Raw genomic sequence first — 23824 nt, 5'->3', positions numbered from 1 at the left:
AAGGAGCAGAGCCCTGGCCAAGAGTCTATGGATAAGTGCGGAGCCCTGCTTAAGACAATGTTTTTCTCTCATGCATTTTGCAGACCGTGAGGTGAATTTATTATTGCAGAGCACCGAGAATGGAGTTAAATCAGTTTACACAGACAAAAATGGAAACTTCAGATCTCACCGCTGTCTCAGGACAGACTTGCAATCTCAGAAGTGCAAAAAGGTTTTCAAGCTATAGTTTTACACCGGATTTCAAATGCAAAGACTCTTATATGTCCCAAATCATCCGTCCATTTTCTGTACCGCTTGTCTTTAAAGGGCTGCAGGGGGTGCTGGAGCCAACCCAGCTGACATTGGGTGAGTGGCACGTTACACCCTAGACAGGACAGGTCGTCTGCCCCTCGGAGGGCCAACGTACAGAGACAAACAATCTTTCACACATACGGTCAGTTAGAGTCTCAAGGGAACATAACCCCAATCTGCATGTCTTTGGACTCTGGAAAGAAGCCGGGGTACATGGAGAAAACACACACAGACGTGGGGAGAACATGCAAAACTCCACACAGAAAGGCCCCAGCCTGGCCAAACAGGGATTGAACCAAAAACCTTCTTGCTGTGCGGCAACTAGAGATGGGACGATAACACTTTTTTGTGTCCGATCCAATACCGATCCTGCAATCAGTCTGATACCAATCTGATACAATCTTTTCCCCACTTAATTTTATTACTTTTGCCGCTAGGAATGCCCCGATACCATTTTGGAATATCGGTATCGGGGCATCCCTAGCGCCAAAAGTGCTAACCACTCCACCACCGTGCCACCATCCACATCATACAGTGGAATCTAGTTTTCTATTCTGCAGCAAATTAGTCTTGAAATGTCAAGGGCTAAATTATAGCTGTCGTGATGAACACACCCATAGATGAGGAAGTCAAATCGGATCAGATTTACAGGAATGTATGCAGACACTGAATTTCAAGCTGCAACCCATTATCCTCGTGTATTTGTCAAAGTACGAATGAATGTCGCCACATATCCTAACAAATGTCCCAAATCCAAAACCTCTGTGCTGGCTGATAGGGCATACACAAATTACATGACCTGATTTCCTTCACACAGACTCTTATCAACTACGGCCTCAGAGGGAACGCAAACTAATTGGTGAGAGTTTTACATTTCTTTCCTCTAATGATGGTCGCTTAATTAATCTGTGAAACGCCGGCTTGTGAGTGCTGGAGCTATGGAGGAAGATGGCTGAGAGGATCAAAGTCACTCCAGTCTACTGTTGAGGGATTAGGAAAATGCGGTGGAGGCAAGGAGACAATCGAGCACCCAAAGCCTCCAGCGAGGAAAATCCTTATAACCAAAACCTCTGCTGCACAGAGAAATCACCCCGACTTGCTGCTGTGCTATAGCTGACTGACACTGACACGTGTGAGGGCGGTTATGTGATATCATGGTAATCCCACTGACATCCCCAATCCCAATTCTTCTTACTCAAAACCCATGCATGGAAATATCAAGACAGTCACTGCTCTTAATATTTCTATTTCTACCCTTTGATACTTTTCAAAAGCAAATAGTTCAGTTGTGAAGTTGATTTTTTTATTTGCCTCTGATGCGTGTAGTCCTCAGTCAGGCTGGACACTTAACCCTGAGGTTGTAGTTTACACATTCACTGTTGGACTTAATATTCTTGCACAGACATGGCTGTTGAAATTATCACATGAGACTGAAGCTTGTAATATCCACTTGTCCTTGTAACTGAAGACCAGCGCACATTTAATGCATGCTGGTCTTTGAGTACTGTGGGATACTTTTAACATTTTTAAAGCAGCATGAATTCATTTCGACATAATATTTTTCAACTTAGTGGTAGGTTGAAAACAGTCACCCAAAACCATTCATGTCACAGAAACCCACAGAGGAAACGGGCCTTGGTATAATTTCAAACAACACTTATTAGATACCCCACTTAAGAAATTATAAACATGTTTTTCCTACCAACCCTTTACTTCCTGTAACAAAAGTCTCCAAATTTCTCTAATGGTAGATGTCTAAAACAATACAGGACCTTTACCTAGATTAATACATTTGCAAACTTCTGACATGGAGAATCATCTGATCGAAGAATGGGGAGTCAAGTATATGAGCCTGACCAGGCATTCAATGCTGTACTTGACAGTTTTTTGGATACTTTATCATACGTATACGTTTCAGTCAACAACAAAAACTCATGAGGGTCTGGGACTAGTGGACTAAATGAGACCACATGTTTGTTGTCTTCTTTTACCATTGCAGATTTAGACTCTCAGTCCCTCACGTCGTCCCGATACTGCTTCAAGCTGCAGAGGTAGATGGAAAATCGAACTAGACCCAACCTTCACTTTGGCTAAACCCATCCCCCTTTCAAGGGCCCGGACTGGGTGCCACCCTCGCAACAGGGTGACATCAGGCTGCTCTTCCACAGTCGGCGGCAGCATGCTCGGGTTACCTAGTCCAAGCGTGGAAAAGCAGCGCTCGGCCGCTAACAGCCCACTGCATCACTCTGCAGCAGAGCTCGCAGGGAGCACAGGGGCCGTCTGTGCACCCCACACGCAGGAAAACAACCCGGGCTCGGCAGCTGAGGCTCTCAATCCCAGGCGAATGTTGTGGTCCGTTCCAAAAATAGCCTCACGCCATTCTTCCTACTGTGATATGGTCTATTCGAATCCACTACTGTTGTCATGGAGGGTAAACAGAAAGCACTGCTTGCTCTGCTATACACCAGTTTATAAGGACATAATGTTACGTCCCCTTGCAGAGTAATACAATGACTGCACTGAAAGAGAAAATGCAGTCACATATGAGGCTCAAGCCACACCGCCTACACACACTGGAACAAATAATGGGCACATTATTAAGAGAGGAGCAGCCTTTGCGGTTTAATCCTCATCCGAACGACAAGACGTGCACCTGCCCTGTTATCCAACGGGGAAGCAGCCAGGACAGGCCGTCTTGGTCTGGTCAAGCTTCACCAGTTAAGAAGTCCCTGGATGACATCATGAAGTTGTTACACATTTGGTTACCAGGGGAAAAGGCTGGCAGATCTCACACATCGCACAGAACTGGACGGGGACCACTTTCATCAAAACTCTCAGCCAAGCATAGCCCATAACTGAGGATCCTATATGTGGAGGGGGGAAAAAACACCCACAGCAGCAATGATCACACCTGCCAACAGGAATACTGTGGCTCGTGATGACAGGGGCTGGTGTGCAGTAACCGAGAGTAAGGTCAAACCCAGACACTGGGATGTGCCAGTAACATGAAGCCCTCTTCCTGACGGAAGAAGATACCAGCAGTGACTTCTGAAACGTCGCACACGCAGAAAGCAAAGTGAAAAACAAGCCGTTATTTAAAGGGCCTGGAAGTCTGATCCGTTCGCCCTCCTGGAGACAAAAGAAACGGCGCCGCGAGGTGTCTGGTGGCGCGGTGCGGTGCGGTGCGCGGTGCGGTGCGCGGTGCGCGGCGCGCGTCGCTTCTCACAGCGTCACGTTCACCTGTCGTCTCTTCCTCCACACGCTTCCGCTTAACCGCGTCGGCCAAAGAGGCGCACTCGACTCACCCAGTACACCGGAGGAGGCTGGCGGGGCGGGGGCGCCCGGCTCCGGCCTCTCCGCGTCCCCCTGCTGCGCTCGGTGTCGGTGCCGGCTGCTCTCGGGGCCACCGTCGGCGGCCGCGGCCGCGGCGCCCGCCGCTGCCGTCCCCGTGTCGGGCATGCTCTCTATCGGCGAGGCGCGACGGACGATGAGGGTGCTCTTCGGGAGGTCGTGTCCCAGCTGCGCATCTCCGGCGGAGGGCAGGGCATGGGGGCCGCGCGGGGGGCCGAGCCAAGGGGTTAAGAGAGTGTGACAGTGAGGTGAAGGTTGTCGGCGGTGACGGCGCAGCGGCGGATCATCGTGGTGGTGCTCCGGAGCAGGATGCGCAGGGAGAGATGCAGAGTGCTCCTCCGACCAGAGGAGGGACAAAGAGAGGGAGGGGGAGGGGGAGGGGAGGGGAGGGGAGGGAGGGCTGGGTGACACACACACACACACACACCTCACACAACCCTCTGTGGCAGTGTAATCATTTTATCAGGATTTGTATGATCAGCAGAATTGTTTGGCTTTGGCATAAATGTGTACATGACAGATTGATACAATAGTCAGTTATCTTAATCCCATTATGTGCACAGTCCACTTGAATGCTTTGAAAACCCCACAGGAGTTTCTTGGGAACATAATAGCCCATTTGTTTCATGCATGTCCTGCAGCCTCCTCCGGGGTCGCCCCACAGTGACCTCTGCCATGCAAAATGATGCCAGAAATAGACATGGCAATATTAAATCATGTCTTAACACTGATAACTTTAGCCTTCTTTATTGGCAACTTCATTGTGCTTACACGATGCTAACAATTCCTCTTCTCATCTTCATTTACACCAAGAGATTTGCAGTACGCGCCTATACCTTTAATTCAAACACTGCTGTCCTTTCAGCAGCCGACATATCAGGCAGGTTTCTGCAGCCCTGCAGGTAGACGGTTGCTTTTTTGTGAGTGTCAATGCACTCACTAACTCTACCCTTGAACATTAAAAAGACTATGACTTATTTATTAATGCAAAAAATATCTTTATAGATTAAATTTTCAGCGGCACTCAGGTCTAGGGGCGAGAAATGTCTCCTCTCGGCCCAACGGACACAATACACACTATGAATGCAGCAGCTGTATAATAATTATCATTACTGTATGAAATTTGTTTCTATCTATTGTCATTTCATCATTATACTTAAACTTTCGCCTACTTTAAAGAGAAAATTGTGTTGTTCATGTGTGCTCACGGTTGTCATATGTCTTTTTAAAATGAGCAAACAGTGGTGGACGGATGTCAAAGTCATTCTACACCCTACACAAACTCACATCCTTAAAAATAAACACTGATGGAGTAAACTCAGCTTGAAGATCAGTAATACATCCATTGCTGTCATAAACTATCACATGGTGGTTGACAACAAAAGGAAAAGGTGTGTGTGCGTGTGTCTGTGTGTGTGTGTGTGTGTGTGTGTGTGTGTGTGTGTGTGTGTGTGTGTGAGAAAGAGTGGAGGGTGGAGGTAATTGGCTCCAAACAAAGAGAATTTGTCATTCAAATCAAACTGCGGATTAACAGCCTTTTTGGTCAGAGGAGACAGAGACGTTTGTATATTGATGGTACTCAACAGCTGTGAGGTGGCAGCTGTCAAGCTTTGCGCACACACTGAACGGTCTATAAATTATTGAGATCCCAGGTTAAAGATTTCTCCCCGGGCCTCAGGCCATGCGCACACTCAATGTCCTTGGCCGGCACTCCTGGATGCTGTTTCACTGTCCAGCCACACACACTCTCACACACACACACACACACACACACACACACACACAGGCTGGCTGGCAGCCCTCCCCCTTCGTATGGCTCAGAGCTCAGAGGCTCCTCATATGCGAGCAGAAATTGTGCTTACTCACCACCCTCTGAGCTGACAGCTGCAAGAGGCTGCAGTGGGGCACACATGGCCGTGCACATGTAGTGAATAAGCTCTGATTATATTATGTTACTTTCATGATGTCTATAGGTCATGAAGAACCGCAGACAATAGCACCATCTTTAAAAAAACACAATCTAAGCAACAAACAATAAGTGGTTAAATAACATTTTGAAAATTGACACAATGGAAGAATACAAATTCTAGAAAACAAAACAAACAAAACTCTCAGTTGCAGTTTTGTGTAAAACTAATATGTGGGTCTTGAGTAAACCCTAATTTAATGAAGGCTATAATATTCAATATTTTTAGTTGAACCGGTTTTAGAGAGGTGTTGATTCAACCATATGATAAGAGGCTGTAGTTTGTGATACTGATATCTGTCAGCATGAGAGATGCTTCTAATATATGGATTATTCTCACTGCTACAGATACGATGACATGAAAAACACATCTGAATGAATACTGAACATTTATTTTAAAAACATTTTAAAAACTAATTTGTACACTAAAAATATTATCTTCTTTGAAGACACCCACTTTTTGTAGCAATCTTCGCCACGGTAATCTCATCCTTTATATATGTTTTTAAAATTATAAAAATGATCAAATAAACAAAAAGAAAATTAATAAAGTTATTTAGCTGAGTATTTAAAGCGGCAAATTTATTTCTATTAAATTTAACTAGTTAATTTTATATTCAGTCGTGCAGCACAAAGTCACCTCTATTGAAAAAAGCAAGACGCCAGTTGCAACACGGACTAAATTAAACTGCGCACAGTAGGCGGGTCTTAGACCGGAAAGTGCGTCTGTTGTGTTAGACGTTAACCAATCACAATCAGCAACGGGGGCAATGTTTAACGGTGGAGGCGGAAAGAATCTGAGAAGCGACTGCGACCACAACCAGCCGACCCTGAATTGGGAATGCCCCCGTATTCTAGCCTTTATGGTAGATGCACTAACAGGATCATCTTCACTCTCAGGGTTAAACGTTAGTTTCTTGTAACTATGATATTTCTAAAATTCTTGTAAAATGTATCTACGTTTCATCGCCAGGTTTTCTTATCGTGGTCTCTCATCTACAAAACAATTCATGTATAACACATGTATAAACAAGGACAATATTGGTTTCATAATAATATTGTGTTGGTACATCAATTATTAGGGATGGTCTCTTACTTATGAAGAGTTTTTGTCAGAGTATAATATTCCTTTATCTCCTGGGATTCTCCCCACATTTTCCCATGTTATGTCCTTATGTCAAAAACAGACTCAGTCCCACTGTTAAAATGTGTAATTCTTCTGGCAATAACAACAACTACAGATGTAGCTATTATTATGGAACCAGGAAGTTGTGAATTCTACCTCATAATATCCCGATTCTGTCTCAGTGACACCGTGGTGTGGTGTACTGTTAATATTAAGTGAAACCGTTCTGTTAAAAACAGGATTATTCTGTTAAATATTAATTTGAATGGGACTTCACAAATCTTGTTGTCCTTGGGAGGCTTTTATTTCTGAAAATAAATTTCAGACTATCGGGATGCTGTGAGGCAGTCTCTTATGAAGTGGAACCTTTTTGTGGAAACAGGAAGATTCCCTAATAATATCAATGAGAAAGACAATTATGACGTATTATTTTATATTCACTTATTTTGTTTAGATATTTTGTATTTCAGTACATGGCGTTGCTTTTATTGTGAAATCGTTTCATACGCGCTGTTACCGTAATGCTTAGTGTATACACGTAACTCACAAACGTGGGGGGCTAGTTTGAGCACGTTTTTCTAATAGAGGCTGACTTGACTGCAGTTACAGCCATGACTTTGTAAATCAACCTCTCACATAGGATTCACGGATCATCAAATGTCTCCATTCACCACCTGCTGACTTCGCGTCCACACGTCGACCCCCTGACACAGACGCGCAGCGGGACCGAGCGACATCATGACTTTGTCAGGGACCGAGCTCGTTTCTCACCGTGAGTCTCTAGAATCAGCCACAAGAGAAGAGTCCGCTGGTCGTGACCTGTAACGATGCTTCCGTCTGTGTGTCGCGGGGTGTGGAGAGCTGCCGTCCACACACTCAGGACCAGGTTTGTTACCGCACTTCAACTTCCGGGTCCGTTGACTGGCCTCCATTCATCTTTTCCCTGGAGAGGATACAGGAGTAAAAACAAACAACTGTTTACATCAATGCATACAACTGTCAGCAGATGCAAAAGTGCCCTTTATCATACAAGCTGTTAAGTTTTTAAACATGCACATCTATCAATCTACTTATCTGTCTATCTATATATCTTACTATCTATCTGTTTATCTATCTATCTATATATCTAACTATCTATCTATCTATATATCTATCTATCTATCTATCTAACTATCAGTCTATCTATCTATCTATCTATCTATCTATCTATCTATCAATCATTGGACTTAATTAGTCAAACATATAATCAGAGGTCACAGTTTCATCTTTTCATTTTCCTCATCTCCAGCAGAGGAGCTCCACCCTGCAGACTCCTGTCCACCTGTGATGGAGTCCCCGCTGGACTGGCTGATGCTGACACCATCTTTGCGTTGTCGTCAGGTCACGGCAGGTGTGGCGTCGCCGTGGTGCGAGTCAGCGGCCCGTCCTCGGCCACAGCACTGAGGCGCATGGCCGGGCTCCGGTGCAGCCTGCCGCCTCCACGTGCCGCCCTGCTACGCAGCATCACAGACCCCCAGGGCAAAGAGGTGCTGGACCGTGGACTTGTCATCTGGTTCCCAGGTCTGTTCCCTAGGACCACACACAAGCACACACACACAAAATGCATCGAGTCTCATATTATAAGTTTGTCTTGCCTTTGATAATCATTTGTTAAGGGAACCCATGAATGTTAAAGATCTCTGCAGTTGAATTTTATATCATGCTGAATGTGACAGTAACATAAAACATGCTCAATAAGTAGTAAATGGTATAAAACATACAAAAAAATTGTTGGTATGGTACCTTGAAATCAAAATACAAGCCAATGTGCTCTTTGTGAGCACCTCGTCCAGTAAAACCACACCGACCTACTTCATTGCTGTATATTTACATAAAGTCCCATCTGTCAGTGTTTAAGAAAGATTTCTTTCACAGCCAACAGCAAATATTTTTTTTATGTCATCACAGCATAACACCTTGTAAATGTGTATGAAAGTTCTATCCGTGTCTTCCACTTGTAGTAGCCAGCCTCGGTTTAATTCAGGTATTCCTACTGTAAAAATTTTGCCCCCTCTGTGTACAGTATCCAAATAACTGATTAATGATAAGGTGTGGTTTTTCTCATGTTTTCATGCCATCAGCTCCTCACAGTTTCACAGGAGAGGACAGTGTGGAGTTCCACATCCATGGTGGCACTGCTGTCATCACTGCCGTCCTACAGGCTCTAGGTAACGTCCGCATGTCAATTTCAGTCTTATACAACATGAAATGATGCAGCATAACAAACAAACATACAGTCTCATGTGATGCATCGTCACTTTGCAGGGCACTGTTGGTATGTTTGTCTTCATTGCCTGAACTTCCCAAAGTCTAAGTCTGCACAAAATGCCTAAACATAGAATCTATTCTAGTCGTGTCACTGTCCATCACTGTGACTTAAAAGAGGAAACTGACACAATGCGTTTCTGTGTCTACTAGGCTTATTTGATGTGCCTTGGCAAGCTTGGTAATCCTCCTGTGATGTTTTTACTGCCGTTCTCCCACTGACCTACTAGAGGGCAGTATGGTATAATCAGAAACGTTGATGAGAGCTGGTCACCAGTTAATATACTATATGGTTTTTCACCATTCAGGAATAGTTAAATAAAATATTACAGGGATGTACAAGACATTTGTGATTGATGCTCATTTTTTTTAAAAAATTAAAAGGTTTTGACGAAATTGGAATATTTAGCTCTAGTTAGCAGAACATGACGTCAGTTTGACAAATGGCTTTGCGCTCACCATTGTCTCGCACTAATGAGTTTTGAAAAATGGTTGTGAAAACACTGAAGACGTAGCCTCTTTAACCTGCACACTTGTGCCTGTTTTCATTCCAAGTGAACCCTGAGTGACACATTGACCCCGTGTTTCATCCTCTACCGTGTGCGTGCGTGCGTGTGTGTGTGTGTGTGTGTGTGTGTCCCCACGTTTTGTGTGAAAGATGCATGACATCCTCGTGCCTCATACGTTTTTTTTTCTTCGTGTTTGTGTGCTGTGTTTGTGTTTCTCAGGAAGCGTGCCTGGCATGAGGCCTGCTGATGCTGGGGAGTTCACGCGGAGGGCCTTTCAGGCAGGGAAACTGGGTTTAACGGAGGTAGGTCAAGAAGAACATCTGAAAACACATCGACGGATCCGTGCAGATTTGTGTATCAAGAGTAATTTTACAGGGTGAATGCGGAATAAACAGGGTCAGAAACACACAAGGGATTTCAAGGTCATGAAATGTCAGCCGTGGAAAAAGTCCCTTTTACGTCTTTTGTCCTTCGCACATTTCTGTGTTTGACCTGTTAAATGTGTTTGCGTGAATGCAGCTAATGGGCCCCCCGTTGATGTGGGGTTGTATTTAAAAGTATGTAGCCTTAAGTTTTGTTGTTGATATTCTGTGTTATATGAAATGCTTTGTTGTGAGTAGACAGGGAATCTCGTTTTTATTTATCAATAGGCAAATGTGTTTTCACGCTTTGATAGAATTGTCCTGAAATACTGCTTCCTGGGTGAATGAAAACATAAAACCATGTAATCAGTTCTGTTGAAAACACAATCTTAGTTAATCAAAATGAAATGTTGTTACAATAAATCCATAAACTGTATGCATATACTGTAGATACTGCTGTTTAATGATGCATATTAGGTGCTTCTGCTGTATTAGAATACTAACTGGTATAATGCATCTTGAAGGTGGAAGGGCTCGGGGATCTGATCCACGCCGAGACGGAGGCCCAGAGGAGACAGGCTCTCAGGCAGATGTCAGGAGAACTGGGACACCTCTATCAAGACTGGAGCCACAAACTGAAACGGGTAAGGTGACCGGTCCCACAGTGGTGGTGACAGAGAGGTTTGTATACACTGTAGGCAGGTAGACATGCAGACAGACAGATGTTTCTGTTGGGATTGAGGAATCCGAAGTGAGGGTGCAGAACGTGTGACAAGAATATTTGTATTATTTGAGGGGCTCGTACCAGATCTCTAGCCTTTTATCACATTTCTTTTATTTTTTAAAGTCTGACGCTGCAACATGCAAGATTGAAATTGTCACAAACTATTTATTTTGTTACAAATAATGAATGTACTCTAGAAACCTGTGTTAGTTATTGTCTTCCAGTTTTTACAATTCAGATCAGTTGAATGTTTGAAGATCGTACATGTCAGACACTCTGCTTGCTTTTTGGTCTTGACCTGTAATCGCACTTGATTTGGATTCTGGTCCTTGTCGTGACTCAAACGCTGCCAGACCTTGTCCGTCAACTGACAGGTGAACAGGGGCTTTTTAAAAACAACGAATTGTCCAGTCCTCTGCATTAGTTTGGCAGAAGAAACGAGCCAAAATCCTGGAGCTCTCCCTGGAGAGACCTTGTCCGTGTTAACGTCTCGTGTTTCTCCAAAAAAAAGTTTTGGAAATAACGTGTCTCTACCATGGCTGTAGGTCAGGCCTTGGTATTTTCACACCCAAACAATGCTTTCTATTTTATTTTTGTGGAACTCTGCAGCTGCCTTTGCACCACACTGTTGATGGATTGACTTATGGGACAGGGAGGCTTCCTGTTTTCATGTTACTGTAGCACATGAAGTGTGTGTGTTTTCTGTTCAATACTGAGAATCAAAATACTAATGTGTATGCAGGTCGGTGTATGGAAACCCCCCCAAAAACTGGTGAAAAAAAAATACAAAAGCAAAAGTCAAACCCTTCTGGAGTTAAGAGACAAACAGTTAACTTACTGATTCATCAATGGAGAAGTGTGAACACTTTTTTAAATCCTTTACAGTAAAGTTTTTTATTTTACTTTAATTGTTATGAAAGTCCATAGGCCATTGCTGTTAATATGTGATTATGTCGGATGACTCTGGTCAGCTCTGTGCGTTGTAATGAAACAAGTGTTCCATGTATTTCTTGATCATCTTGGCATCAGGACTGAGTCACTGCTGCTGAGCGACTCAGTCGAGCTGTTAATTGGGACTTTCCTGAGGAAAGCCGCTAGTGAGCATCCAGAGTCGCAGGCAGCTCTATTTTGGACTTTCAAAGAACAAGAAGCTTTAAAAAGCATTGTCTGTACTGAAATGGCATTGGGACGTCATTATTACGTTGATTATTTCTGGATCCACATAAGCTGTAGGTCATGTCTATCGTCCTTAAGGATGCATTTTTGAACTATGCATGGGGTCATTTGTGACTTCTTCACTTATTATATGACATCATATGATTGCGAAAACGGATCAATATGAGCTTTAGATTGTTGAACCAAGTTTGGTGAAAATCCATGTTATTTTGTACACACACACACACACACACAGAAACACACACACACACACAAACACTCAATGGGTACAGGGTGGAACTGGCTGAAATGTACCTGGCTATGTCGCTTGCACAGAAAAAAACAATTAAACATATATTAGTATGGGGGTATATAAGTACAAAATTTTAATTTGTGGTCTCGCTGTCATTGAAAGCTTCATACCACTTGTAGTGTGTCGTAGTAAAGACTATACATGTTTGTCCTGCGGCACTTGCTACTCTCCGTATTTTTTACAGCCGTTTAATAAAGAAACTCTTGTAGTTTTGCGTATATTTGATAAGACTTCTAGCTAAACTAGCATTTGCTTATTACCATCTGATATGGTGGCTTCTGTCAGGTTTATCTTGTTTACAACTTACCCTGACAGAGGTTGAGTTTTCCTTTTTTTTATCTATGGTGAGGCGGATCAGTGCAGCAGGTCATTCACCGCACATGAACACTCCGTGGATTCGAGCCAAACCCTTCCTCTAACGTGAGCATTTTTGGAAAATATAAACGAGTGGTTTTGCAACACTTTGGCACCAGATCCGAACAACCGGTCCAGGTCTTCTCCCTTGAGAAGCTGTTACCTGCTTTTCAGCAGCTTTCGCGAGACAGTTCCTAGAAGCAATTTGAACCGGCCTTTATTTTGTTTTCCGATTATTGGAAATCCACCTCATCAGAAGTTTACCATCTGTATAATGCTATGGGTCAAACTGCCATCTGACACCCAAACAATGCAGCTTTTTTAACGGTTGGCTTCCCACTTTTGTGAAAGGATTAATGAATGGGAATCTGAGGCTTCCTGTTTTTGTGCAGCTATACCACTATTGTGTTTATGCTCTGCCATGTCAATCAAGATACTGATCAGTGCTGTGGTTCATACGCTGACACTCTGAACCCTGGTTTCAAACAGAGCTCCAAAATATGTATGTATGAATGTGGCAGTGACGTATAGTAGCAGAAAGACATAACGATTAGTCCTAGATAAAGACCAAAGAAAACCTTTTGGATTTTTAATGTCAATGTACACGAGATACCTACACTGATTAATGTGTGGGTGAACACTTACTAAGACAAAGTTCGAAAGCCTGAAATCTAGATCTTTTATTGAAGAGAACATGTGTATGAAACATGTATGGTGTGTGAAATACCTCATGAAATGTCAAGATAGTTGAACAATACTGTGCTTAAACAATTCATTGACTGATGGATTAGTTATCATCGCAAAATCAGTCATCAACAGTTTTGAAATAGGAGTCACCATTAGTCAATTTATGAAAGAAAGTTTCAAAATTCTAGCTCAATTAATCTTCTCAAATGCAATTATAGCTGCTCTTCTATTGTTTATATGACTGTAAAGCAAAAATCTTAGCATTTTGTCTGTTGGTTGGACAACATTCTGTGTAATTGGAACAATATCAGATATTTTTCTGACATTTTATATATTAAATAAAAAATGTATTAAAAAAATTGACAAATCAGACGATAAGCTCAACATCAAAGTAGCTGTGCAACATCCTACAGTATATGCAGTGAGACATTTTTACTGAAAATTCAATTCAAAGTGAGTTTATGTCTAGACTTATTCTCAAACAAAATTTTTGTCAATGTATAGTTTAGTGACATTATCAATAGTGACTTTTTCCTTTGGATAAATTAGGTGTTTTATATTGCATGTTGACTGTCTTATGTTTTTGAGTGTTAAATTAATTATTGTATTTATGTATTACCTACGGCACAATAACAAATCAATGTGAGCTGCTGTGGCGGTAGCAAGATAAACTGTACACTAGTCTCCTGTTCACTGTCCTTTGCTGCCTGCAAGTGCTCAAAAAAGAAATATTCTAAAGAAAATTGGCTTCAAATTTGATGTAGATGACACAGATTTCAGCCTCTGCTCATGTCTCCTCTCTGTTCTGCGTGTCTCACAGTGTCTGGCTCATGTCGAGGCCTTCATCGACTTCAGTGAGGATGAGCTCATTGAGGATGGGGTCTTGAACCAAGGTATGTTTGAACTTCATCATGAGCGCTGGAGAAGAATAACAGGGACAGTCATACCTGGGGTTTCAAGGGAGGCTGAGGGCTCTGTTTCTCTCTTGGTGAGTGAGAGAGGAGCCCGCCTGCCTTCCTGTTTGGACGTTGAAATGCCATCAGAGTGAGTTTGCTGCACAGTAGGTAGAAGCCATAGACATCAAACTGCTCAAAAGGCAGTTTCCTTTAGGATGTGTGGATAGAAGAGCAGGGGGGACAGTACAGGCATTTGTCTTGCCTTCAAAGGCAACCTGCCATGCCACTCACAGGAATAGTGCTGCCAGCAGCGACGTCTATAGCCCAACTGCTAGGTTTCCCATGCTCGGTGTGTGTGTGTGTGTGTGTGTGTGTGTGTGTGTGTGTGTGTGTGTGTGTGTGTGTGTGTGTGTGTGTGTGTGTGTGTGTGTGTGTGTGTGTGTGTGTGTGTGTGTGTGTGTGTGTGTGTGTGTGTGTGTGTGTGTGTGTGTGTGTACGCAAGAGGGATGTCCCCCCTGGGTCTGTCGCCTACTGTCTGGTGCTGGCAGAGCTCTTCAGAGAGCCTCAGATGCTGTGAAGTCGCAACACAATAAACCCTTAGAACTAATGTTTGTTTCGGTGGCACGTAAGGTTGGCTCCTGCCTCCGAGCAAATAGTAATAATAGATTGTGGTCCAAAAATAGAAAAATCTGGCATAAATACTTTCAGTTTCCTCCCACCAAAGATACAGCATTTCACAGGTTTTCTGTTATATCTGAAGTTTTATCTCAAGTCATTCCACGTTAAATGTATTTCATGTGCGTAATACAGTCAGGATCTTTGAGAAGTTTTTTTCTTTTTTTCCCTTTCAAGAAAAATGACTTATTGTTGACTCATTGTATTGTCAAAAATGATTTTTCCGCTTTCGTCAAAGAGGAAAGAGACACGTCCGTGACCCATTTTTCCCCCCGTCTAGACGACGAGTGTCAGACGCAGGAGCACAGGCCTTTTTTTCCTTCAAAGGACAGAAATTCCTTTATACAAGGCCACGAAAGTGAAGTTGAACGTGAAACCGTCGTCATGTCCTGTTCCCTCCTACGCCTCCGTCACCCTGTCGCCCCTCACAGTGGACAGGTCGGTGTGCAATTTACAAGCAGAGATGGAGCGACACCTAAAGGACGAGAGGAAGGGCGAGCGGCTTCGCAGTGGAGTCCAGGTGGTCATCGCAGGAGCTACTAATGCGGGGAAAAGTAGCCTACTTAACAAACTCTGTAAGGGAACCGAGGAAACACACACACACACGACTTACTATCTCGTGAATACAGACCTTACTGTTGAATCAAACCACGACAACCGTAGTCTGGAAGGGGAAGAAGGCAGCAAGTCTGTCACACCATTAGCAGCATTTTCTCTTTTTAAAAAAAACATAGTGTAAATGTGCATGATTCATTTAAATGCAAGAACTGAGCTCCATGGGCTGAATGTGAGAGAAATACAGTATTTTTGGTTGATGAGACAGGGGGGAGATAGATCTAGAAACAACCATGAGTCTGACTTATATACTGAAATAATAACCCGTGTTAAAGTAGACAAGGGTGTTTGCCATTGTATAAAGTGACTTTCAACTCCATCATGCAGGGTTCGCTTTCAAATTAGCAGAAGATTTGAAGAATCTAGCAAAAAAAAAAATCTCGTCGAGATTTCAGGCCAATCACACGATCTTCTTCAGAAGATGGAGTTTGCCCAGTTGTCATGGGATTGTAGATGATCAGATTTCCATTTTTCCTAACAGCCCAGCTGTTAAGCTTCTGAAGGTTCTCATGGTGAGATTGTTTTTTGGAACTTCTGCTTCCAGGGTGTTGTACTTACCTTAATATTACTAAATGTTATATTACAGGACAAACATGTTAACGTAAAGACAGGAAGGGCAAAAACATCCGATATGTATAGTATATTATTATAATCTCTTCATACTGCAGGAATTTTATCTAATACAGTCCACAGAACACCGACCTTTGAACAGTTGAATCTGCTCTTGTCGCTCACGAATTACAATATTTTTTACTTTTCCTGATTCAGATGTCATTGCCTCCGATTTTCAGACTTAACTATGACTTGCTATGCTCCAGCTTGAGTCACAGTCAGCAAACTGTGAACTGAGAATGTAGTAATTAAAAGTTACTACTGATAATCATGTGTCTATAAATCTATAAGCACACACTGAATATTTTGTACAGTATTATCATTAATAATGTTGAGTTAATGTAGCGTTTTATATTCTCACAATAGTGGTGTATGGTGTCAACCTAATGAAACCGTTATTGTTTATGGTTTTAGGTTATGTTTGTTTATGATCTTGTATCCTGAAATCACTCGGAAGCACGTTGTATAAACTATCCAGAGTGGAGGCTTGGTAGGGGCTCCTCACGGCTTCCTATCAGAATAATAGGGGTATTTATCAAATTCAAGATAAGATGCTGTAATGCTTTCCTCTTCTGATTATTCTTCCCTGGGGCCAAGTGGCACAGACAAGTAATAATGAGCTGTCAGCGTTACTAATGTCATCGTTACGTAGTTCATGCAACTCCATTGTCTGCAACAGAGGTTAGAAGACTTACCTAGCGGAGTCTGTTACAACAACTGCATGAATAGTAATGGCTTTTCAAAACACAGTCACCAAGTGCTTTACAGAATAAAATCAAACAGCACACCATTAATGTGAAAACAACAAAATGTGAAAAATTGAACGTACAACAAAACATTTTTAAAAACAACATGGAAGATGAGAACTAAATAAAACAAAATGCATGTTATTATGTATGTATTTATATATAAAGCAGGCTGTGGGAACCGTTTAGTAGGGTCCTGCCTGAGGAGCAAAGGCAGCGGCTGTAGGCTCATGAGGTGGGAATAAATCTATGATTTGGGGACGCGCAAGGCCGTGCTATAAAGTATCTTTAAAGTAAATTAGTAAAGGTTTAAAATCAATTCTGAACTCAACAGGTAGCCAGGGCAGTGCAGTGTGGCGAGCCGGGGGGTAATACGGTCTTTTCTCCTGTGACCTGTTCAAAGTCTGGCAGACGAGAGATGACATTTTGGCTGAGTCCTGAATATAGAGAATTACAATAGTCAAGATGTGACATGCTGAAGGCATGAATAACTTTTTTCCTTTGCATTGTCCTTTTCTAAAACAGTCCTCTAAGTAAATTTTAGATATTAAAATCAAGAAAATTTCTACCGCCCGTGTCAAATATAGCTCATTGCGGCTGTGTCGTCATAAAGCTCCATTGTTGTCCAAGTACTATTAAAAACACATCACTGAGCAGCACCGTTGCACCATGTTCCTTCGTTATGAATAACATGAACACTTACAGTACACTGCCCCACTGCCGGAAGTACTCAAAAAGTGGCTGAAAATAGTCCTGAACAAATGCGTCATTTACTCCTCTTCTAATAATATTGGCAAAAAAACAACAGTGCCCTGCTGTTAAAAGAAATTACTCATGGTTTTTCAAAATTAACTATATAAATATATATAAATATATATATATATATATATACATAAAATGTATCAAATATATATATATATACATAAAATGTATCATATATATATATATATATATATTTGATACGTTTAATGTTTTTAAGTACAAAATAATACGACAACAAAGAAAATCACCATCACTCATCCTTTAAATTCTTTTCGTCCAGGCCAGAGACCTGCTGCCATTGTGTCTCCCATTGCTGGGACGACCAGGGACGTAGTGGAGACGGCGCTGGACATCGGTGGCTTCCCCGTCCTCCTGAGTGACACAGCAGGCCTCAGGGACAGCCCCGACCTGGTGGAGAGGGAAGGGGTCCGCCGAGCTCTGGAAAGGTAGGAGTTTAATTCAGTTAGATAATAACTTTCTGTCAAGATTTAGATAAGGCAGACCATAAGAAATCAAGGCGTATATTTGAATGTTTGACATCGGGACACAGTGTGCCAGTACAGAACAATAGTGTATGTAGAGTCAGTGACTGTTTGAATGTGTATAATATAACAGGACAAATTAGGCTGGGGACCAATGGAATATCAGTATCATTGAAAACAAAGAAAGGAAGAACCAAGTCAGTGGTTTTCCCTTTTACATCATGCTATATTTTTGTAATGTCTGCTTAACCTCCAGAGTTTATTCTATTGCTGAGCCACAGTTATAAATACATGGGACAAACACTCTCAGGAGGTTGCGTAACGAAGGGACACCTTTCCTCGGTGCAGACTTTTCCACCGTTAAGAGGCTCTTCATGTGCATGGACTTACAGTATATGGCCATTTACCAGGAGCAGCTTCCACTGTTTACACCAGCGAAGAATAGCAGAACATGCAGAACTTGTCAGCGCCGCCATACCATATACAAACAGGCAGACACAAACACACACAGGGCTCATACACACATCAACCTGTGATCTGACATACATGTGCAGTGGCACATGATTTTAGTGTTGGAGAGCAGAAAGAAAAAGGATAAGCCTAACAACACAATCCACATAGATTATGTTATTTACTTATGGGTGAGAGTTTCCTGTATTTGTAGGAAATTACATAAGTACAACAGCTTTAAAAGTAAAACAGCTCCAAGTCAAAATGGCTGTTCTTTAATTACAGTAAATTTGAGTGTGTAACCAATACAGTGTTTTTCTGACACTTGGCTGAAAGACTTAAATCTACAGAACCTTAGTCATGAAGAATGACAATGTTCATGGCAGAAAATGTGGAAAAGCATCAGAAACTGATGAAATTTGTTAAGCAGTGGACGGACTCACCCACGTTTTCAATGGGAAATGATTCTGTTGGAAATGCTTTGATTTATTTTAAACTTTTACTTTAAAATATCTGACTAGCTCAATGTTGTTTGGTGAGTCTTAATTAAAAAATATCAATGAAAAAATACCAGTTTCAGTAGAAATATTCTGTAATTCTTGTACTGTTTGTTTAAGTTAAACTGTGTATATAGGAAGGGTGGGCAGTTTGTGTTATATGGGGAACTTCTCTGGGCAAAGAGCAGGTCAGAGGCTCCCGACCTGGGTTACTACAGGAAGGACGTGGTAAGTACAAGCATCCGCTGCTGCTGCCACTGCTGCTGAGGAGCAGGAGTGCAGAGTGCAGAGTATTTCACATGAATGTCCTCTACTTCAATAGGAAATATATGGGGCAAAAAAAAATGAAACCTCATATTCGTGCTGTTTGTTTAACATACTTGTATAACCCTTTTTCATCTGCAACAACAGTACTATACATCCTTTTCATGCAATTGATTAATTTCCCCATTTCCAGATGTACTGTGTCTATGGTGCATTTGTACACTTTGTTTTTATGTATTAAGCATGAAATACTTATTATTGGCGTGCAAGATGTGTTTGTGATGTGTGTTTCTGCCCATGACAGTCCTTCTCTAAAACAGGACAACAGGGAGCCGAGCTCCTTCTCTTAGATGTGTCAGTGGTGTACAACCTGTTGTAGTTACTGGAGTAACACCGGAGTCCTCCGGACGCATCCACATGAGCTGTAGTTCTACTAGGTTACCAAGTAGAAAATGTATCAGAGTCAGTATAAAACTTTAATGAAGTGACAGATGCTGACGTATTTTCCCTGGTCCAAAAACAAATTATGGCCTCTCTCACTTAAAACTAAAAGTAACATGTACTATGAGTACATATGATGAATAAGAAGGTAGAAGAATTTATTTCACCCAGTCAAATGCATTTAGAAAACAAGGCAAACCAAGAATAACGATGAGGAAATTTAAGATAATAGTATGATTTCAATAATCCAGTGGGTAAACTCTGACCCGACTGATATACAGTGTGTGACTACTGGGGGTCAAAATGTTCATCTGTGGCTGCTTTTTTCGTTTCCAGGGTGGAGCAGGCAGATCTGACTCTAGTGGTCGTGGACTGTGCTCACGTCCCCGCTGATGCTCAGCAGGCTGCAGCCTTCCTTCAGGGACACCTGAGGAGTGTGCTGCCCACCGTGAAGCAGCGCGAGACAGGTAGCATGGCGAGGAATCTTCACAAAATAACAAAACAATTTTTTTTTTGAAATACGCAGAACTCCCTGACAAAATTCCATTTAAAAAAGTTGAATTGAACAGCTAATTTTTTGTGTATTAATATCATTATCATTAATACTCTTAAAACTTAATTGTCCTTATTTCTGATAGCATTTCCCGCAGACAGGTGTCTCCTGGTGCTGAATAAGACCGACCTGCTGCCTGAAGATGAGAGACGGACGCTGGACGAGGAGCTGAGACAGGTCTCTGGACTTCCTCCCGTCTGTCTCATCTCCTGTCACACTAATGAAGGACTGCAGGACTTCCTCACATTGCTGCACGTCCGTGTCAAAACTCTGTAAGTAGCAATAATTCATCATGTTCGCTTGTGCCAGGACTAGAACTACATGTTTCATTTAAAAGTTCCCCTTAGAAATTGCAGCACAATGACATGAAATGCTATTGAATATGACATGATTGGTTACTTAAAGTACATACATTTGCATTCAAACCATTATATTTGTATGTCAATGCATCATCCTCTCCACAGATAATTGTGCACTGCATGTTTTTTAAGGCTCATTGTTTTCAGTTTCAACTGATTCATGCTAAAGAAAAGCCAGTTGTGAAGTAGAGTGTAGTGGTACTGTATTTTTTGATTCTACTTTTAGCAATTATCAACGTCAAAAATGTTTGATTCCTACTCTAGGGGGATTTTTTCTAAATAAAAAAAAAATGCTGAATGTACTGCAAATAGATACTTTTTTCAAAATCCAATTTTTTAAATGCCTTTTTTGTGCGGAGGGTGTCTGGATTATTTACTGTTTCTAAATCAAAAACACGAAATAATGAGCGTTTTATTGCTCCAGTTCATTTTGTTCTCTAACTTCCCCTTATAGGTGTGGTGACCCCCTGTCTGGTGCCCCCACCCTGACCCAGGCCCGCCACAGGGCCCACCTGCAGCAGTGTGTGGCGGCCCTGGCTCAGTACAAGCATTACCGGAACATTGACCTCGCTCTGGCAGCCGAGGGTGTCCGGTTGGCTCTCACCAGCCTGGGCCGGATCACTGGACGCGTCGGGGCCGAGGAGATCTTGGATATCATCTTCAAAGACTTCTGCATTGGAAAATAGTCTGATGAGTAGGAGTGAAAACATGAAAAACATGTGATAATACCCTGTTCGGAGAGGAAAGCTGTGCTCTTGTGCCGTCCCAGAGTATCTGCAAAGACGGCGGGACAAAAGGGCACAGCCTCGGCATCGTGCCAGGCTTCTAGGCATAGCCAGATTAAAAATAATTAATTTAATGTTCTTGGCTACAGAATACCTCTGCTCCCAAGACACAAACATTTGTTTTCTGTTGATGCTCTTTAACGGACCAAAATAGTTATAGCGTGACGATAGGTGCCTTGTGTTTGGCAAGTCTCGAATCGTCATTTGAAAATAGATTCTCAAACCCTTTGATATGTGAGTATCGGGCTCTTGGGCCACAACATAATACAGTCACGATTATTTCAAATGAAGCCAGCTGCAGACCTCTCCAAGGTCATGGGTGTTTACTTGTACTGCAGGACAATGACGAATTTGTTTTGGGGAGCAGGTACTGTATCATTTCAGCTTTGTGTGTGTGTGTGTGTGTGTGTGTGTGTGTGTGTGTGTGTGTGTGTGTGTGTGTGTGTGTGTGTGTGTGTGTGTGTGTGTGTGTGTGTGTGTGTGTGTGTGTGTGTGTGTGTGTGTGTGTGTGTGTGTGTGTGTGTGTGTGTGTGTGTGTGTGTGTGTGTGAGAGAGTTTCAGGGTGAGCAGTTGAACCATAAACTTGCTCCTTTTGCTTGAATAATTTTGATGTGAATTGTGTTACTTTAAATGTTTTATTTGTTGTATTATGTTATATCATGTAAAATTGGGGAGAAATGCTTCATTCACAAGGAGGTGATGTTTTCTCCTGTGTCTGTTAGTTGTTTGGTTTATTTGTTAGCAGGATTATGCAAAAACTACAAACCATATTTCACCCAAACTTGATGGAGGGATGGGCCCTGGTTTTGGGAAGAACCCACAATATTTTGGTGTGAATGCAGATCAAGGGGCGGATCCAGAACATAGGGCATACTTCAACATTTTTATTATTTTTTCAGGGGAAAAAGCACATGACGACTTTGATTTGGAACTATGTTTTATGACAAATAAATAATTTCAGTTAACCTTCCTTTCTTTTATGTTTCTACAATATGAACTAGACAATCATGTGCAGGATTGTTCGGTATGCACTCTTGTGAGTGCCATCATAGTTCATACATGTCACATTGGATCTTGGATATGAAATTATGTAGTAATGGGCCACGGGCAACTTTAAGATGTGTTATGGCCAACGTGTTTGAGTCCTATTAACACATTCACCAGACAGGGTGTAATATCAGCATTTGGTTTCTAGGCCAACAGACAAATGTTAAATAACATAACATTTTACAATTAGATTTAAAATGACTGAATTGGTAGTAGCTTTTGTCACATTAGGAACACTTTTGTGAAGACTCTTACTTTATTCCATCGTAGATTTTTCTGTCTAGCTCCCGACATGAAGTAGCCTATAACATAAGAGACACCAGCGAGTCTCTGTGGGAAAGGTTCGCTCCTGGAGGCAAAGCTCTGTGCCTTTTGTTCTCCTGTCAATCTGGCCACGATCAAATATTTATGTTTCCCTGTTGAACTCCTCACCCTTCTTCCCCAGTTGGTTTCTTGCCTCCCAGTCTCTGACGACATTCTCCCTACTGTACACCAGCGTAACTGCCCATCTCCCTGGCTTTTTTTTTGGGTCTCTCTCCACTCCGTCTCTGCTACCTGACCTTTCCTCTTTCCGCACTGCTCCGTCAGCCTTTTCGTCCCCTTTCATGTTCTCCCTGATTGATCGCAGCAAGAGGGAAGTCCAAGCTAAAAGTGGTTCTTGCTGTCGCACAAATTAGAGGCAGTAAATTCTGGGGCCTGGGTGTAATATCCTTAAGACTGCGGTGTTTACCACAACTGTGGAAATCTGTGCATAACTGTAATAACTCACTACAATACTCAATTGTTTTAAATTGATACTAAAGACTATTTTTTGATACCTTTCTTTCGAAAGCCAACATGTTTTTAACCATGCTAAATGCATATGGCTTCCTGAACACCGACGTTGATCTGTTGGTTGGTCCACCTACACTTTTAATCTAGCCTCAGGTGAAATTTCAAAACTGCTAAACTAAGATAACGTGATACTGAAGCATCAGCACATTGGCATGTTGGGCGGTACAGCTTGACAGAGCCACTGACATGGCTTTAAGGTCTTGTTACACAAAACGGAGAAGCAAACGAGCCTTTTCCTAATTAAAATGTTTAAGATTTGCCAAAATTTTTATTTAAATCAAGAACAATCGAATCAAATATTACTAAACAATATTTCAAATGTGAGCAGACATTCTATGGCATATTTCAATTCTTGTTCAAATGAAAAAGAATAAAAGACAACGGTACGTGACAATAGCGGACCTACACAGAATAAACAGGGTTTGTAAGAAAATAAAATGGAACACAAGGTTTTAAGTCTACAGTTTTCTTTGTGTGAAACCATCTTGTAAATGTTGAGTTTTTTTTATTTTTGTTACTTGAAAAGTTAATATTTTGACCTGTTCTTGGCATAATGGAGCTGTTGAAAACCACAAATGTCAAAATCATGCATGGGATGTAGAATAAAAGCCCCTTGATCAAAGAAATCCGTAGAATTAATCCTCCAAGTCGATGATTGTATTTC

At 42.0% G+C, this 23824-nt stretch overlaps 2 protein-coding genes across 4 annotated transcripts in view; one reads left to right on the top strand and one right to left on the bottom strand.

Annotated features, from left to right (window-relative positions):
• The window catches only part of ano8b (anoctamin 8b), a 34441-nt gene extending 30439 nt beyond the window's left edge, over nt 1–4002 (bottom strand). Inside the window, exon 1 of the mRNA XM_035648807.2 lies at nt 3597–4002. Coding sequence (XP_035504700.1) covers nt 3597–3750 — 154 coding nt within the window. The 5' untranslated portion in view covers nt 3751–4002. The remainder of the gene's footprint in view (nt 1–3596) is intronic.
• Nucleotides 4003–6404: 2402 nt separating this feature from the next.
• gtpbp3 (GTP binding protein 3, mitochondrial) lies at nt 6405–22244 on the top strand. Of its 3 annotated transcripts, XM_035647331.2 has the most exons (12): nt 6405–6474; nt 7375–7620; nt 8023–8294; nt 8855–8941; nt 9767–9849; nt 10434–10553; nt 13963–14035; nt 15145–15288; nt 17729–17894; nt 19919–20049; nt 20221–20407; nt 20949–22244. In XM_035647331.2, exons 2-12 carry the CDS (start codon nt 7562–7564, stop codon nt 21178–21180), a joined length of 1554 nt encoding a protein of 517 aa, XP_035503224.1. In that variant the 5' UTR covers nt 6405–6474; nt 7375–7561; the 3' UTR covers nt 21181–22244. The 3 variants fall into 3 exon arrangements, with proteins under 3 accessions (XP_035503224.1, XP_035503228.1, XP_047192650.1); XM_035647335.2 differs by lacking the exon at nt 6405–6474 and having other exon boundaries at nt 7261–7620; nt 20233–20407; XM_047336694.1 differs by lacking the exon at nt 6405–6474 and having other exon boundaries at nt 7263–7620.
• The last annotated feature ends 1580 nt before the right edge of the window (nt 22245–23824 follow it).

This window comes from Scophthalmus maximus, chromosome 13 (assembly GCF_022379125.1).
Source record: "Scophthalmus maximus strain ysfricsl-2021 chromosome 13, ASM2237912v1, whole genome shotgun sequence".
Classification (NCBI taxonomy): domain Eukaryota; kingdom Metazoa; phylum Chordata; class Actinopteri; order Pleuronectiformes; family Scophthalmidae; genus Scophthalmus; species Scophthalmus maximus.
This window is presented reverse-complemented; position numbering and strand designations above follow the sequence as displayed.